Source organism: Aspergillus lucknowensis (genome assembly GCF_044049455.1).
Source record: "Aspergillus lucknowensis strain CBS 449.75 chromosome Unknown BJX67scaffold_26, whole genome shotgun sequence".
NCBI lineage: Eukaryota > Fungi > Ascomycota > Eurotiomycetes > Eurotiales > Aspergillaceae > Aspergillus > Aspergillus lucknowensis.
This window is the reverse complement of record NW_027263570.1, coordinates 115,181-130,566: the sequence shown is the minus strand read 5'-3', so window position 1 is coordinate 130,566 and position 15,386 is coordinate 115,181. Positions and strand designations below refer to the sequence as shown.

The 15,386-nt window shown below is 53.9% G+C and overlaps 6 protein-coding genes across 6 annotated transcripts; 4 read left to right on the top strand and 2 right to left on the bottom strand.

The window, feature by feature from the left end:
- Positions 1–215: 215 nt before the first annotated feature.
- BJX67DRAFT_142455 (cation diffusion facilitator family transporter) lies at positions 216–1,843 on the top strand. Its single transcript, XM_071024674.1, has 3 exons — position 216; positions 287–1,098; positions 1,157–1,843. The coding sequence occupies exons 2-3, from the start codon at positions 558–560 to the stop codon at positions 1,804–1,806; spliced, it is 1,191 nt and encodes a 396-aa protein (XP_070885221.1). The 5' UTR covers position 216; positions 287–557; the 3' UTR covers positions 1,807–1,843.
- Positions 1,844–2,981: 1,138 nt separating this feature from the next.
- Positions 2,982–4,935, top strand: BJX67DRAFT_142395 (xylulokinase). The gene is made up of 2 exons (XM_071024673.1): positions 2,982–3,585; positions 3,667–4,935. Exons 1-2 carry the CDS (start codon positions 3,082–3,084, stop codon positions 4,894–4,896), a joined length of 1,734 nt encoding a protein of 577 aa, XP_070885220.1. The 5' UTR covers positions 2,982–3,081; the 3' UTR covers positions 4,897–4,935.
- On the bottom strand, positions 4,936–6,895 carry BJX67DRAFT_142390 (ankyrin repeat domain-containing protein). Its single transcript, XM_071024672.1, has one exon. It carries the CDS (start codon positions 6,763–6,765, stop codon positions 4,975–4,977), a length of 1,791 nt encoding a protein of 596 aa, XP_070885219.1. The 5' UTR covers positions 6,766–6,895; the 3' UTR covers positions 4,936–4,974.
- An 18-nt stretch (positions 6,896–6,913) lies between these two features.
- Positions 6,914–8,621, top strand: BJX67DRAFT_356020 (major facilitator superfamily domain-containing protein). The gene is made up of 2 exons (XM_071029365.1): positions 6,914–7,122; positions 7,186–8,621. The coding sequence occupies exons 1-2, from the start codon at positions 7,025–7,027 to the stop codon at positions 8,477–8,479; spliced, it is 1,392 nt and encodes a 463-aa protein (XP_070885218.1). The 5' UTR covers positions 6,914–7,024; the 3' UTR covers positions 8,480–8,621.
- A 35-nt stretch (positions 8,622–8,656) lies between these two features.
- Positions 8,657–13,246, top strand: BJX67DRAFT_356018 (Ran GTPase-binding protein LOS1). The gene is made up of 4 exons (XM_071029364.1): positions 8,657–9,075; positions 9,322–11,923; positions 11,979–12,433; positions 12,489–13,246. The coding sequence occupies exons 1-4, from the start codon at positions 9,064–9,066 to the stop codon at positions 12,513–12,515; spliced, it is 3,096 nt and encodes a 1,031-aa protein (XP_070885217.1). The 5' UTR covers positions 8,657–9,063; the 3' UTR covers positions 12,516–13,246.
- A 1,061-nt stretch (positions 13,247–14,307) lies between these two features.
- On the bottom strand, positions 14,308–15,345 carry BJX67DRAFT_142326 (uncharacterized protein). The gene has a single exon (XM_071024668.1). It carries the CDS (start codon positions 15,098–15,100, stop codon positions 14,429–14,431), a length of 672 nt encoding a protein of 223 aa, XP_070885216.1. The 5' UTR covers positions 15,101–15,345; the 3' UTR covers positions 14,308–14,428.
- Between the last annotated feature and the right edge of the window lie 41 nt (positions 15,346–15,386).

The following is a 15,386-nucleotide window of genomic DNA, read 5'->3' as shown; positions in this document are numbered from 1 at the left end:
CAATCCAAGTCCGATCACTCGCTATTCCCCCAGCCATTTAGCGAACCCTCCTTTTGCCGCGCCTGCACGGTTCTCGAGACTCGAAACGAGCTGGCGTGACCTTGCAACTAGAATGGGCCGGTTTGATCCGCGAAAGAAGAACACTACGCGATTTTTAATCTTGATTATTGACTAGTTGCATTTTCTTTTTACGAATATCCTGTTCCTCTGGGAGGAGTGAGTGAAGCTGAAGAGTGGTGGTGGTTCAGTTCGGGGGTATGCCGCTGACGCAGCCCCTGTGGTGCAGGGCCCATCCAACATCAGCACCAGCTTCAAGCCTCCTCCATCGCTCCATCTTGAGAGGACCGCCCCCGTTGACTCGTCCTCCGCGTTCGTTTCCGTCCCAGTATCGTGTCTTACGAACACGGGTCACATCGCTCGTTCGTCCAAGGAGTCCATATTCACCAACCTATCCGCATCCTTTGTCTTCCAATGTCCACGCCCGAATCCTTCCACCACTCTCCGTATTGAACACCTCTCCGACGTCCGCCGCCACCCCTCACACCACAACTCCGTTCATGGCGACTCAAACAAGAGAGCACGGTGGCCACGGCCACCACCACCACCATGGGAACGCATATCTTACCTCTACGAATACTCACGACGCTGGCGTCCGAATAACGCGCCTTGGCCTGGTCGCGAATCTTGCTATGGCGATTGGAAAGTTTATTGGCGGCTATGTTTTCCATTCACAAGCACTCATCGCTGATGCCTACCACGCACTTACGGACTTGGTATCGGACTTTCTCACCCTGGGTACTGTGGCATGGTCGCTCAAACCCCCGAGCGAACGGTTTCCGAACGGCTATGGGAAGATCGAGAGTATTGGTGCACTGGGGGTGAGCGGACTTCTTCTCTGTGGAGGTGTCTTTATGGGCTTGAACTCGGGACAGGTCTTGTTAGATCAATTCTTTCCCGAGGCGGCGGAGGCGATTTCTCATTTAGAACTGGGACATGGTCACTCTCATAGTCATGGGGCGGGCGCCCTCGGACCCAGCATCCATGCTGCTTGGCTTGCCGCGGGGTCCATCATTGTAAAAGAGTGGCTTTACCGTGCTAGTGAGTATTCCGCAGTCTGCCTGTGTCCTGTTTATCGTGATTGGCTGACAACACCCAGCAATGAAGGTCGCGCTTGAACGTAAATCATCCGTCCTCGCCTCGAATGCTATCCACCACCGGGTCGACTCCCTCACAAGCATTGTCGCGCTGTTCACGATTGGTGGAAGTTATATTTTCCAGGATGCTTCCTGGCTGGACCCCGTGGGCGGTTTGCTCATCTCACTGATGGTAATCAAGGCGGGATGGGGAAACACTCGTACATCGCTCCTCGAATTAGCAGATACCACAGTTGACGATGAAATCAAGACTGCTGTCCAAAAGGCCGCTGCCAAGGCACTGGGTACCATTGACGATGGTGGGAAGGTCAAGATCCGGGATGTACAAGGTATGAAGTCGGGTCAGAACTATCTTATGGATGTCGAACTGGCTGTGCCCGGAGTATGGTCTATCCAACGCTCTCGAGAAATCGAAGAGAGAGTCCGAGCGACCATTGGGTCCAGCCTTCGCGGGGTCAAGCGAGTCAAGGTGCGGTTTATCCCTCTTGGGCAGGAGAATTTGGACTTCTCCGAGGAATTCATTGCTCCAGATGTTATCAGAAAAGTTAACCCGGAACCTGAGGATGGTGTCGAGGAAGAGGCGCACGCCCACCATGAGCATGAGCATGAGCATGAGCACAAGGATCACAACGCCACGCGGAAAAGACGTTGAAATTGGCCTCAAATAGAATCTTAGTGGTTTGGATTACCTGTCATCTAGTTTTCTCCTGTTTCATGTGAGCGGGATCATTTGTGCATGGCCTGACCGGATATTTTGGGGCTTGTTTGAGACCCGGAAGAAGTGGCTGCGTGGGGAGAAGCCCGACGCTGACATAGATAAGCAGAAAAGAACAACTCCCTGGGAAAGAGGGGTCGAGAAGACCAGAGGGCCATTGAACCAGGGTGACTCGAGAGCAGAGGCGACGTGTGCCTGCAGGGGTACAGAAGTTGACGGCATCTCCGGCCGCGGATGCTCGAATCTCCTCTTCTACTGTTTCTATATATACCCGGGTTGGGACAGACGGGCCATGTTGAGGTCATTCAACTGTCAACTCTGTCAATCAAAGCCAAGCAATCGACTTTTTCCTTTGCCCGAAGGATCGAAACTTCCTCTGGGGCGCGTGACGGTGGTGACCCCACACTCTAAGCTCGCTAGTCTTTCAGGATTGACGAACGTGCGAGTCTAGAAGGCTCTTTACCAGGGTCACGAACCGAGCAGCTCGCTAGTTTGTCTTCAACCGCGCCGCTGGTTCTCGGTTGAATTGAGGGTGGAGCTCACAAACGTCGATCTGTATTAACCGGGAAAATTACCGGTGTATGAGTTGACGGTCTGGGTGCTGTCCACGGGATCGATGGGCTCTGAGCAAGGGTGGTTCATGCACGGTGAAACCAGCCCAGAAGCTCAGAGAAGGCCGAGATGCTGTTCGGGCACCTTTTGCTGTGAGATGTTGAAGTGTGGCTCTTCTGATTTTGATGCTTACGTCGCCGTTACCTCACGCTCTTCCCTTCAAGGGTCTCGGTGACATCAGCCGAAGATCACCCCGTGATGCTCATCCAAAAAGTCCCTGGCGGAGCCTGGAGGAGCCAATCTTCTGGCGAGCCCCTGCTTTTTCTGCTGGCCACGAGGATAAATCCTTCAGATTAGGATATTTTACGCAATGAGAGAGGAATGCTGTGCAAATTTGACGGCGCAAGCCCCTCAGTATAAAGCTCGCTGCTGTCACACCCTCATTCTTCACCGCTGGCATCTCTCCTTCCCGCCTTACATCTCTCAAGCTCTTAACATATTGCGCATTGGATTAGCAGTAATAAGGTCCCTTCGTCAATACGGACTTTGAAGATTCTCCTCTATACCCCCCCTTAATAGGCCCTGGAGCTGAGCATTAGAGAGCTCCCGCGACATCATCCCCCTTGCTCTCCTCACCACGACAGAATAGCCACCATCATAATGACCTCCCCCAAAGGACCCCTCTACATCGGCTTCGACCTCTCCACCCAACAACTCAAGGGCCTCGTCGTAAACTCCAACCTGAAAGTTGTCTACATCTCCAAATTCGACTTCGACGCCGACTCCCACGGCTTCCCCATCAAAAAGGGCGTTCTCACCAACGAAGCCGAACATGAAGTCTTCGCACCCGTCGCGCTGTGGCTGCAAGCCCTGGACAGCGTGCTCAGCGGTCTTCGGAAGCAGGGACTCGACTTTAGCCTGGTGAGGGGAATAAGTGGTGCAGGACAGCAGCATGGGAGTGTTTACTGGGGGAGGGATGCGGAGAGATTACTGGGGGCGTTGGACTCGGGGAGGACGCTGGAGGAGCAGCTGAGTGGAGCGTTTTCGCATCCGTATAGCCCGAATTGGCAGGATGCGAGTACGCAGAGGGAGTGTGATGAGTTTGATGGATTTCTTGGGGGCGTGAAGGAGTTGGCTCTGGCGACGGGCAGTAAGGCGCATCATGTGAGTTTTGTCTTCTTGGTTTCTCGATGGGGTCGAAGGGGGTGATTGGGGTGTTTGCTAATGTGTCTGTGTGACTTGTAGAGATTCACTGGGCCCCAGATTCTGCGATTCCAGAAGAAGTATCCTGATGTGTATAAGAAGACGTCGAGAATTTCCCTGGTCTCGTCCTTCCTCGCGTCGCTGTTCCTCGGTCATGTTGCGCCGCTTGATATTTCTGATGTCTGTGGGATGAACTTGTGGGATATCAACAAGGGGGCCTATCATGAGAAGCTTTTGAAGTTGTGTGCCGGGTCTTCTGGCGTTGATGACCTGAAGAGCAAGCTTGGCGATGTTCCTGAAGACGGCGGCGCTGATCTAGGCAAGGTCCATCGTTACTATGTTGAAAGATATGGATTTAGCCCCGAGTGCACTGTCATCCCTTCGACCGGTGACAACCCGGCCACTATCCTTGCCCTGCCCCTGCGGCCATCAGACGCTATGGTTTCCCTTGGTACCTCGACCACCTTCCTCATGTCCACGCCGAGCTACAAACCTGATCCGGCAACGCATTTCTTCAACCACCCCACCACACCCGGTTTATACATGTTCATGCTGTGCTATAAGAACGGCGGTCTAGCCCGCGAGCACGTCCGCGATGCAATTAATGAGAAAAAAGGGGACAAGAACCCATCCAACCCATGGGCGAACTTTGACAGTGTCGCTCTGCAGACTGCGCCCCTGGGTCAAAAATCAGGTTCCGACCCGATGAAGATGGGCTTGTTTTTCCCCCGGCCGGAAATCGTACCGAATGTGCGCTCTGGACAGTGGCGTTTCAACTACAATCCTACTAAGGGCAGCCTGACCGAGACAGATAACGGCTGGGATAGACCGCTCGATGAAGCGCGTACCATTGTCGAAAGCCAGCTTCTTTCCCTCCGTCTACGATCCCGCGGCCTTACTTCGAGTCCTGGGAAGGGTATCCCCGCGCAGCCGCGCCGGGTATACCTTGTCGGCGGCGGGTCCAAGAACAAGGCTATCGCGAAGATCGCGGGCGAGATCCTTGGTGGCAGTGAGGGGGTGTACAAGCTGGAGATTGGAGACAATGCGTGTGCACTGGGTGCGGCGTACAAGGCTGTCTGGGCTCTTGAGCGGACAAACGGTCAGAAATTCGAAGACCTCATCGGTCAACGGTGGCGCGAGGAAGACTTCATTGAGAAGATTGCGGACGGCTATCAGAAGGAGGCCTTTGAGATATATGGCAAGGCCGTCGAGGGCTTCGAGAAGATGGAGCTACAAGTCCTGAAGCAAGAGGCGAAGAAGAATGCCTCATGAGTGGACAAAAGTTGGGGAAGCGATGTCTAATATAAACCTACATACATTGAGTTTCGACATGTATATGGCGTTTGTCCGTCAAATACCCCATGTTTCGAGAAGATCGAGAGACTTCTGGATTTCATCCTCGGACTTTGTATCGTAGTCCTCGCCATCCACACATTCTGCCCACCAGGCCACCGTACGCCCTTCGTTATCGGTCGGGTTCCGGTCAATTCCTTTGCTGTCCAGCAGAGCTCTCATTAAGGAATGGTTCGGAAACCCGGCAGCCCAAGATAATGGTGTCCGCCCGTCCTTGTCCTTCACATTCTGATCAACTCCCTTTTCCAGCAGGAGAGTAAAGGCCATGGTTCGCCCTCTATGCTCGAAAAACGACCATTCCGCCGCAATCAGTAACGGTGTTCGACCTTCTTCATCCCGGGCATTAGGGTCCGCTCCTCGTTCAATCAGGAACTTGGTGGTCTGAAAAGTCCGAAAACAGCCTCGAGCAAGCGCCCAAAACAAGGGCGTCCATCCTTGACGGTCTCTGGAGTCGATCTCAGCTCCGTGGCCGAGGAGAACGTCCATCACTTCCACCCGTCCATCTTCCGCTGCCCAGGACAGGGGAGTCCGTCCCTCTTCGTCCCTGAGATCTGGGCTGACACCTTTTCCCAATAGCCAGATTGCTGCATGCTCTGCTGCCCGGAATAATGGCGTCCGGCCGCGGTTGTCCCGGCAGTCCACGGTGGCCCCAGCCTTTACTAGGAGATCCATGATATCTGTATAACCTTTCCAAGCTGCCCAGAATATCGGGAGCTCCCCGTTGACGTCCCCTTCGTCGACGGGGAATCGGCCGTCAGCTAATAGAATTTCCGCGGCAGGCTTGTGGCCCTCCGCCATCGCCACGTTCAGTGCGTTCCGACCTAGACTATTCCTTGAGCGGGCATCGACCCCTGGGTCCCCTAAGAGCGTCTGGAGTATCGTGGTACGCTGCGGCCACTCAGCCGCCCACAGAAGGGGACTGCGACCCTGTGTGTCCTGAATATTCCGGTCCACGTCCTCGCGGGAGAGCAACAGCTGTAAAATTGCGTCCTGATCGCCTGCGATCGCATAAAACAGCGCGGTTTGACCGGACGAGCCGGTCCGCTTGTTCGGATCGGCTCCCCTTTCCAGCAACAGGCTCACGAAGTTACCCCATCCTGCCCTCGCAGCGTACATCAGCAGTGTATAGTCCTCGTTGGGATCTTTGTAGTTTACGTCGAACCGGCCGTCGTCCAGCAATAGACGCATTACCCCCTCGTGCCCTCCCAGGAGTGCCAGAAGATGCGGATCCGCGGCCACCCCTCCAGCGGTGACATCGAGGCCAGGCTTGTCGAGGAAGAGCCGAGCCACTGCTTCGTTTCCCTTGTTGCAGGCGACCGCAAACGGTGTCGCTCCTCTGCGGCACTTTGCGTAGAAATTCACATCTTCTCGGCTGAACAGAATCCTCACCACCTCTTCATTCCCCGCTGCGGCAGCGGCGTATAATGGTGTCCGGCTCTCATTGTCCGTGGCGTTAGGGTTTGCGCGGCTTTCAAGGAGCAGATTTAAGATACTGGTATGTCCATTAGCTGCCGCGATGAACAAGGGCGTTGCCGTATCTCCTTTCCGAATTGTCTCGAGGTTGGCGCCTAGTTTCACCATTCGGGATGCTAATTCCAGATTTCCTTGTTCTGAAGCCCATACTAACGCTGAGCTGTTGGAGTGCCGGATATTCTGCACGGCGAGGAGGTCTGACAGCAGATTGTGGAGTCGCCAACTGGAGCGAGTGAGGGCGCTTAGATCGCTCTGGGTCTCGAGACTTTCTGCGATGAGCAGTATTATCTCGCTTGGTAGGGCTGCAAATGACATATTTCCGAGATTATCCTGTTCAGGGACAGCGTGGGTGCCTTCTCTTTATATAACCGTGGGAGGAGGCTCAACCTCGTATTTTTGTGGCTGAGTGACTAGTGACTTAGCTTTGAGCGTCGAAGTCACTAGTCTTCCAACTTGGCAGTCTTGGTCGCATATTCATCGGTATTTCTGAGGATTGTCCTCCGGGGGATGGAATGCATATTACTCCGCTCCTCCAACCACAGACGAGTGTGCCCGCATAGTTGCCTCTGCCGTCATGGGAACTGACGTTGAGCTGGCCAGCAGAGATGTCGATGCCTCGCGCAGAGAACCAACAACCCTTGCTGCGGATGCGGAGCAGGACCATCCCACCTGGTGAGCCTATCCCTTGTATTAAGCATCCAACATGGGAGTAGATGTTAACCCGTACTGGTTTAGGCAATATGCCCTGGTTGTGATCGCCGGCTTCTTGGTGATGTTCACAACATGCGCATTTATCTTCTCCTACGGTGTGTATCAGTCTCTCTACGAAGTGATGGCCAGGGTCGAAGACACCCCTTTCACTGGGAGCTCGACTGCTCTCATAAACCTGGTAGGCATTCTCGCTATCGCGTTGATGTCCATGGGCGGGCCGTTCGCGATGCATTGGGCGAAGATCTACTCCCCACAAGCAGTCATAATCGCCGGGGGCTGGGTCTTCAGCATCGCATATGTCCTGTCCAGCTTCGGGAAGGCGTTGTGGCACTTCGCCCTGACTCAGGGCGTGCTACTAGGGATCGGTACCTGTCTCGCATATGTCCCCACGATGAGTGTCGCCCCGACCTGGTTTGACAAGCGTCGGGGTCTGGCCATGGGTGTGATCATTTCTGGCTCCGCAGTCGGTGGTATGATCTGGCCGCCTGCTCTCCGCGCGATGATAACGCATCTCGGGTTCAGAAACGCGCTGCGGATATCCGGGTGTGTTTCCCTTGTTCTCGTCTCTGTAGCGGGTTATGCGCTTCGCTGGGAACCGAAGTTCCAGGAGCAGGTCCGGGTACAGACACAGGGTCTTCGACGGAGAACCGGCTGGGTGAGAGTACCCATGGTCAACTACCGTGTCGCGCGGTCCAAGAGGTTCCTGGCGCAGGCCCTGGGCTGTTTCCTACAGTCAGCCGGGTATTCGACACCGTTGTTCTTCTACGCTGCCTATGCGAGTACGCTTGGGTACAATACAACAAGTTCAGCAAACTTTATCACCCTCAGCAATGCATCCAACTTTGTCTCTCGCATCGCAATCGGCTACTGCGCCGACCGATACGGGCGTATCAACGCCCTCGTCGTGACGACCTTCCTGAGCGCCGTCGCCGTCTTCGCATTCTGGATCCCATCCATGTTCCATACCGCGGACGTCTCCAAATCTAGTGCCGACGGGCTCTTCATCGTCTTCACGATTCTGTACGGCGCCTTCGCCAGTGCGTATATCTCTCTCTTTCCAGCTTCTCTGATCGAGCTCTTCGGGGTGCAGCACTTTACTAGCGTCAACGGTGCTCTGTATTTGATCCGTGGGATGGGCGCGCTTATTGGTACGCCGTTGATCGGCCTGCTGATTCCCAAGTCTTCTGCCCTTACTTCGTCGTATATCTATGAGCGGGCTGGCATTGCGACGGGGGTCCTGTTGATGGCTGCCACACTGAGTTGTTTTTGGGTGAGAATTGAGGCGACGATAGGGACGGCGTGGAAATGGAGGGCGTGACTGATAATAAGGATATTCAATGATGTGGTTTCACGCATGTTTTTTTGATATTGAGTATCTTTGTTTATTAGTAGCCTGAAAATCCAGGCGGCGAAATTTCCTCTTTGGACCGAACCCGGAGCTTCGGACACACAAAATCGGGCAAAAATCAAGAAATTTCCATGTCGCATGCATTCAGGTTGTTGATGAGCATTTGTCAACCGTCTCAATAAATTAAACATAAAACCTCCTGTCTAACAACCTTTGCTGAACCGAGATTCCTCCCTGAGAACGAGCGTCGTTTTCCGTGTCTCTGGTCAAAGAGAGTTGTTCAAAGCAACGCAAGCAAAGGCGCCGGAAATCCCGCCCAACCATCCTCAACCTGACGTATCTGCGAATCTTCATCGGTGACGAAGCAAACAAACGAGCCATGACCCGATAGATTCTCCCTCCTCTTCGAATGATATGACCATCGACCGCCAGATTCAATTTCTCTCCGACAACGCTTGATTCCACCCACCTTTCCTCCCCCTCGTGATATTCTTTTTTTTTTCTCCGCTGTCCGGGTCCCTGACGACTCTGAAGGTAGCCCCGGCGAGTCGACGATGGAAGAGCAGGTAAGGGCCATCTTGTTTCGACTGTGTGTCTGAAAGGGATATCTCTGGGTCTTTGGGAGACAGAGAAATCCTCTCTGGAGACATTGGACGCAGGAAAAAGAAAACATTCCCATTTTCAACCCCGCCGTCCCCCAATCTCCCCCCTCGTGTGCCCCTCTTTGACGGTGACGCACGTTGAGCTTCTCAGCCACCAAGCGAAATCCTGAGTGTCCAGCAATTGATTCTAATCAATCTTCAATCCTCCAGGTCGCAAATGCCATAGAAATCGCCGGGAACCCTACCTCCGACGCCGCCCTCAAAGCCCAAGCCTTCGACTACCTCAACCAGCTCCGATCCGACCCCTCAGGCTGGCAGGTCTGCCTCTCCCTTTTCACCAAGGACCCGCCCCAATCCCATATAGTCCGCCATGTCTCGTTAGAGGTTGTCAACAGCGCCGCCCAGGCTGGTCTGATTGACCTGCAGGCGCTAGGATACGTCCGGGATGGGTTACTGGGATATCTACGTCAAGTATACGGCCGCGGAGACGCTACCCCGGACCCGCCGAATATCCAGAATAAGATCGCCCAGACGGTGACCTTCCTCTTCTCCGCTCTCTACGGGAATGGATGGGAGTCCTTCTTCGACGATCTCCTTAGCCTCACGCACAAGTCGCCGACCAGCACGGCGCGGGATAACCCGCTGGGTATTGTGTTTTACCTCCGCGTGATCAATTCGATCCATGATGAGATTGGTGACGTGCTGGTGTCGCGGTCCCGCGCGGAGCAGGAGCGGGCGAACGCACTGAAGGATCTGATCCGGGTGAGGGATATGCAGAAGATTGCGAATTCGTGGCAGGAGATCCTCTCGCAGTGGATGGATGGGGGAGATCTGATTGTTGAGATGTCGCTGAAGGCGGTTGGGAGCTGGGTGAGCTGGATTGATATCGGCTTGGTGGTGAACCAAACCATGCTCGACCTGCTCTTCCAGCAACTAGGCCGAGCACAGAAGGCGGAGCTCCGTGAAGGGGAGGATAAGGTGCGAGATGCGGCAGTTGATGTCTTCACGGAGATCATCGGCAAGAAGATGAAGGCCGAGGATAAGATTGACATGATTGCGTTCCTAAACCTTGACAACGTCGTTGCCCAGATCTCGTCCAGCCCTCCTCTCTACGCAAATCGGTTCACGTCCAAATACGACACAGATCTGGCGGAGACCGTTGCGAAGCTTGTGAATACGACAGTGACGGATATCGTGCGGGCTCTGGAGCAGGATGCTGTGTCGGCCCAGTGCAAGGAGAAGGCCAATGGCCTCCTCCAGGTTTTCCTTCCCCATATTTTGCGATACTTCTCCGACGAGTATGATGAAGTCTGCTCAACTGTTATTCCCTGCGTGAACGACCTGCTTTCGTATTTGCGAAAGATAACCAAAGCAAACCCTTCTCTGGCCTCTCAGCACTCATCCATCCTCCTCCCGATCCTGAAGGCAATCATATCCAAGATGCGCTACGACGAGACCGCATCTTGGGGCGACGACGACGATCAGACTGACGAAGCTGAATTTCAGGAACTTCGCAAACGCCTCGGAACGCTCCAGCAGATCGTCGCTGTCATTGACGAAAGGTTATACACGGACGCAGTCTCCGAAGTCGTGGCGACCACATTCGAGAATATGCGACAGCACGGATCTCAGCTGGACTGGAGGGACCTTGATCTCGCCCTGCACGAGATGTACCTCTTCGGGGAGACCGCGGTCAAGTCTGGCAGCCTTTACACCAAGGGGCAGCCTAACAACCCAAGCGCAGAAAGGCTTGTGGAAATGATGCTGCGGATGGTAGAGTCAGACATTCGATCCTTCACCCACCCAGCAACACAGCTGCAGTATATGGAAATTTGCGTTCGCTACAGTTCCTTCTTTCAGACCCATACCCACCTTATCCCTGGTGTGTTAGAGAGCTTCCTTCAACTTGCGCACCATCCATTGAAGAAAGTCAGGACCCGGGGTTGGTACCTGTTTCAGCGTTTGGTGAAGCAGCTCCGAGGCCAAGTAAGCAACGTCGCTGAAAAGGTAGTGGAGGCGTTGGGCGATCTGTTGGTGATCCAAGCAGAGTTGCCATCCGAGGGCTCTGACGGCGATGAGATGTCGTCCGAGGATCACGAAGGGTCTGCGGACGCCGTCTTCAACAGCCAACTTTATCTGTTCGAAGCAGTGGGAATCATATGCTCGGCCCCAGGCAACCCCCGTGACAAGCATGCTGCCTATGCGCAGTCTGTGCTAACTCCCATTTTTGCCGACATGGAGAGACACCTGGGACCGGCTAAGTCCGGCGACGAGCGAGCTCTGCTCCAAATACACCACGATATCATGGCCCTCGGAACGCTTGCAAGAGGCTTCTCAGACTGGACTCCTGGGGCTAACTCTGTTTCGCGGGAGGCTCCCGTGCCTGAGGTGTTCGATGCGTTTAGCCAAGTTCAAGAAGCGACCCTTGTTGCTCTGGAGTCTCTTAAAACGTCATTCAACATCCGAACGGCGTCCCGATTTGCGTTTTCCCGACTTATCGGTGTCCTGAGTTTGCGTATCCTGCCCCAGCTGCCGAGGTGGATTGACGGCCTGCTCACCGAAACTTCTTCGCGGGATGAGATGGCTCTATTTCTGCGTCTACTTGACCAAGTCATTTTCGAGTTCAAGAGTGAAATATACCCCATTCTCGACACCCTCTTAACGCCATTCCTAAGCCGTGTGTTCAGTGGAATCGCGGCGCCAACCGCGGGGACTGACGACGAGATCCACCTGGCGGAGTTGAAGCGGGAGTATCTCAATTTCTTGCTGGCAGTGCTGAACAATGAATTGGGGGCAGTCATTATCAGCGAAGGTGTGCCCTTTCCCCTAAATGTCATCCTCTTGCTTAAACTAACCATATTAACTAGGAAACCAACCCATGTTTAACAACATCATTACGACGATCGAGCACTTCGCCAAGGATGTTGACGACTTCACAACCGCTAAGATGGCATTCTCCGTCCTGTCGAAGATGGCCAGCTCCTGGGGCGGGCCAGACATCGCTCCAGCGGCGTCGAACGGATCCACCGAAGGCCAAATAGCGCAACCCGGGTTTGGACGGTTCATGATTGAAAGGTTCTCCCCATTGTGCTGGGCTCTCCCTGCGACTCCGTCGTTCAATTCGAAAGACGCCCAAGCGAAGCAGGTCCTCGCGGAAGCTGGGGGCCTACAACGGATCATATATGCGAAGACTGGGATGGAGTATATAGAGTACCTTCGAGACCAGGAGCTCCCTGGCATGGGGATGGGCGGCGATCTGGTAGAGGAGTATGTGGGAACACTGAGTCGGCTGGATCTGAAGGGGTTCCGACAGTTCTTCCCGGTATATTATCCTTGGCCCTTTTATGGATACAGGTGACTAACAAATAGTATTCTAGACCTTCATCCAACGATTGAGAGCATGAGCCTCCGCCATCTTCACGAAACTTCTCTCATCAGATTCTCTAAATTCTTCCCCCTTTCTATCCTCGTACCATATGTTCATTCCATCCGCTTAGATATCCCCCTCGGTTTGATTTGATGACTGATGCTTTCCTGTGAATCTCCCTCCCCTTCTCATTGTTGGCGGCCCAGTCCCATCCCCTGTCATCATACCTCATGATCCTACCGCTTGGACTACACTACCATGAATACAGTGCACCGACCGGACTGGACCCGGACTCGGGAGAAAAGGTATATAGCTTGTGAGGTGTTTTCATGCATGAACGGCGTTGCGTTGCGTTGATGTGCAGCTATTTCTCGCGCAGAAGAAAGACCGAAGTTGAGGATGTAGATAGGTTTTTAGATGAGGAGGATGAAGTTGAGAAGGGAATGGAATAATAGTCTCCAGTACGACAGGCATTTGGCATTTGTTTTTCTCTTGAATGCGGAGTCTCGGACGGAGGTTGTAGAGGTTCATCTGGGGAAGAGAAACCGCCGCTGCTGCTTTGCTTCTTCCATATCCAACTGCTTTGCTATGAAGGTGACTCCCCCGGTAGTGAACACCAGGCAAACTCCTCCAGCGTACTTATCGAATGAATCAAGCCTGCCCCTAGAGCTCGGGTGCCGAATATAAATAATACCTTGGGATTTACCCAACCGCTCAAGAATCGCTTAACGAGGCGATGCCTCAGCTGAAGTCGTCCAGACGACGGGCCAGCCGTCTCCGTGACTGGCTCCGGAGAGCCCGGATCCCGCAGGATGAATTGAATTTAATTAAAGCTGGGGGCTAGTCTGATCCAGTGGCGATTACGATCTGTGTTGCGCAGCTTGTTCCTCCGAGCTTCCGATGGATGCATGGACAGGATACGTAGGATGTCTGGTCTCCTTCAAATTGTCTGAATGGGAAGGTGGTCGTTCGACCGACTGGTCTTCCGGGGCTGAGTTGGATTGGGAAGGGGGATAGCACTGGAGGGGCTCTTGTTTCTTGTTTCAATATTTCGTGGTTATGCGTCTATCTGTTTGCGTGCTGCAGCATTTTGACGTCGAAGTTGTTCTCTGTTACTTCGTCTCTCAGATCAAGGCAACTTGAAGACGACGAAGACTGCAGGGACTCTCCCGTGGAGCGAGTGCGAGGCAGCTGCGTCCTTTCGTCCTCTTCCTCCCTTTTCTGCCACTGGCCTCTGCGCTGTGCTTCTGTTTTAGTACTTTTGCTGTCTCTTCTCTGAGTCGCCGCTGCTTGCACGCAACTTGAACTTGGCCTCTCCTTCATTCTTTCCAGACGTCTCTCAGCTTGTATTCTTCCCGTCCCGGTCCTTCCATCTATATGCTTCATCATGGGAGTGTTCAAGAACTTCATTGAGCCTGCTGGTCTGTATCTGCTTCCTGTCTCTGCTGTTTATGCAGGGTCCTACCTGACGCCTGTGAACTATGCTAAGTCGTCACGGCCAGCTATCGTCACTGCTTTCACTACAGGAGCCATCGTTAACCGCCGTCGTCGAGTCAGACAGCCTGATATTCCATCCGTCGAATCGCCGTTGCTCCCAGACCCCGAATATGTGAGGCCCGTTGGTGAGGACAACGCGGTCCAGTCTGCCGGACACAGTCGCACGATCCAGTCTCGCATTCTCGCCCGATTCCCTTTTCTGATCGAGATATGGTACTGGTTGTTCATATACTGGGTATGCGTTCTGGATATGTGTGCAGAGGTCAACAAATCTTACAGCCAGGGCAGATCTATCAAGGCGCTCGCGCGATCTCTGCGCGGGCCATTAGCGGCCAAAAAGTTGTCTTCGACAGAGCCGAGCTGCATGCCCGTCAGATCCTCGCCCTTGAGCACGCCCTCCACATCGATGTTGAGTTGGCCGTCCAGCGATATGTCCTAAGCGAACCCCCCTGGCTAGTCCCGTTTCTCGCCCGCGTGTACTACTCGCACATCATCGTTGGCGTCGTGTTCTACGTCTACAGCTATACCTTCATGAAGCGCGACAAGTACCAGGGAATTCGACGCACGATGGCCCTCGAGAATGTCCTCGCCTTCGCAGTCATAACCCTGTGGCGCTGCATGCCCCCGCGGCTCCTGCCCGAGGAATTCGGATTCATCGACGTCCTGCACAGTAACAAGGGGGGTTCTACGTGGACACAGAACAGATTCCAGCTCACAATCGCCGCGATGCCGTCGTTGCACTTCGGGAACTCGATGTTCATCGCGCATTGTCTGGTGAAGTTTAGTCCGCACTGGTTCCTTCGTGTGATTGCGCCGCTGTGGCCGATGCTCATGGCGTTGACGATCGTCGCGACGGCGAACCATTTTATCCTCGATGCTGTGGCTGGGGCTTGCCTGGTTCTCTTTGCTTATCGGTATAACCACGTCATGTTGCGTTTGTTGCCGGTGGAGCGCGTGTTGCTGAGGTTGTTGCGGTTGGAGAAACCCTAAGAGTTTGCGTGTGTATCCATATCCTGGTGTCGAGAGCAAAACCGAACGTGCGCTGTTACATAATGTGCTGGTAGTGCTACAACCGGTGTAGATACATGTCGGGTGGTTCACTTGACTCCGGGATTCAGTTACCATGCAATTGTTTCGTATGAAAGGACTGGCCGTCAAGATGAGGGTAAATCTGTAGAAGCCGGCGGCACAACAACATCTGGACGTCAATTTGCGTCGACGAAAGCCATCGGGGGCTGTTCGGATCCCCGACCGAAGATTAACTTATATTATTCTTCCAAACCCATGTGAACACGGACCTACCTTGGTAGCGTTTTCTGGAAGACCCAAGGAACAGCGCCGCAGAGCCCAGGTCCATCGCGCCCAATCCATGGATCGGCTCGGGATTCTGACATGTGCTGGCCTGCTCAGA

Bases quoted from the DNA above. Each gene is read 5' to 3' on its own strand.
- BJX67DRAFT_142455 (XM_071024674.1), top strand. From the start codon at position 558: ATGGCGACTCAAACAAGAGAGCACGGTGGCCACGGCCACCACCACCAC. The intron at 1,099-1,156 runs GTGAGTATTCCG...GACAACACCCAG, and splicing joins AGAGTGGCTTTACCGTGCTA to CAATGAAGGTCGCGCTTGAA.
- BJX67DRAFT_142395 (XM_071024673.1), top strand. From the start codon at position 3,082: ATGACCTCCCCCAAAGGACCCCTCTACATCGGCTTCGACCTCTCCACC. The intron at 3,586-3,666 runs GTGAGTTTTGTC...TGTGACTTGTAG, and splicing joins CGGGCAGTAAGGCGCATCAT to AGATTCACTGGGCCCCAGAT.
- BJX67DRAFT_142390 (XM_071024672.1), bottom strand. From the start codon at position 6,765: ATGTCATTTGCAGCCCTACCAAGCGAGATAATACTGCTCATCGCAGAA.
- BJX67DRAFT_356020 (XM_071029365.1), top strand. From the start codon at position 7,025: ATGGGAACTGACGTTGAGCTGGCCAGCAGAGATGTCGATGCCTCGCGC. The intron at 7,123-7,185 runs GTGAGCCTATCC...GTACTGGTTTAG, and splicing joins GAGCAGGACCATCCCACCTG to GCAATATGCCCTGGTTGTGA.
- BJX67DRAFT_356018 (XM_071029364.1), top strand. The intron at 11,924-11,978 runs GTGTGCCCTTTC...CATATTAACTAG, and splicing joins GGCAGTCATTATCAGCGAAG to GAAACCAACCCATGTTTAAC. The intron at 12,434-12,488 runs GTATATTATCCT...ATAGTATTCTAG, and splicing joins GGTTCCGACAGTTCTTCCCG to ACCTTCATCCAACGATTGAG.
- BJX67DRAFT_142326 (XM_071024668.1), bottom strand. From the start codon at position 15,100: ATGGTAACTGAATCCCGGAGTCAAGTGAACCACCCGACATGTATCTAC.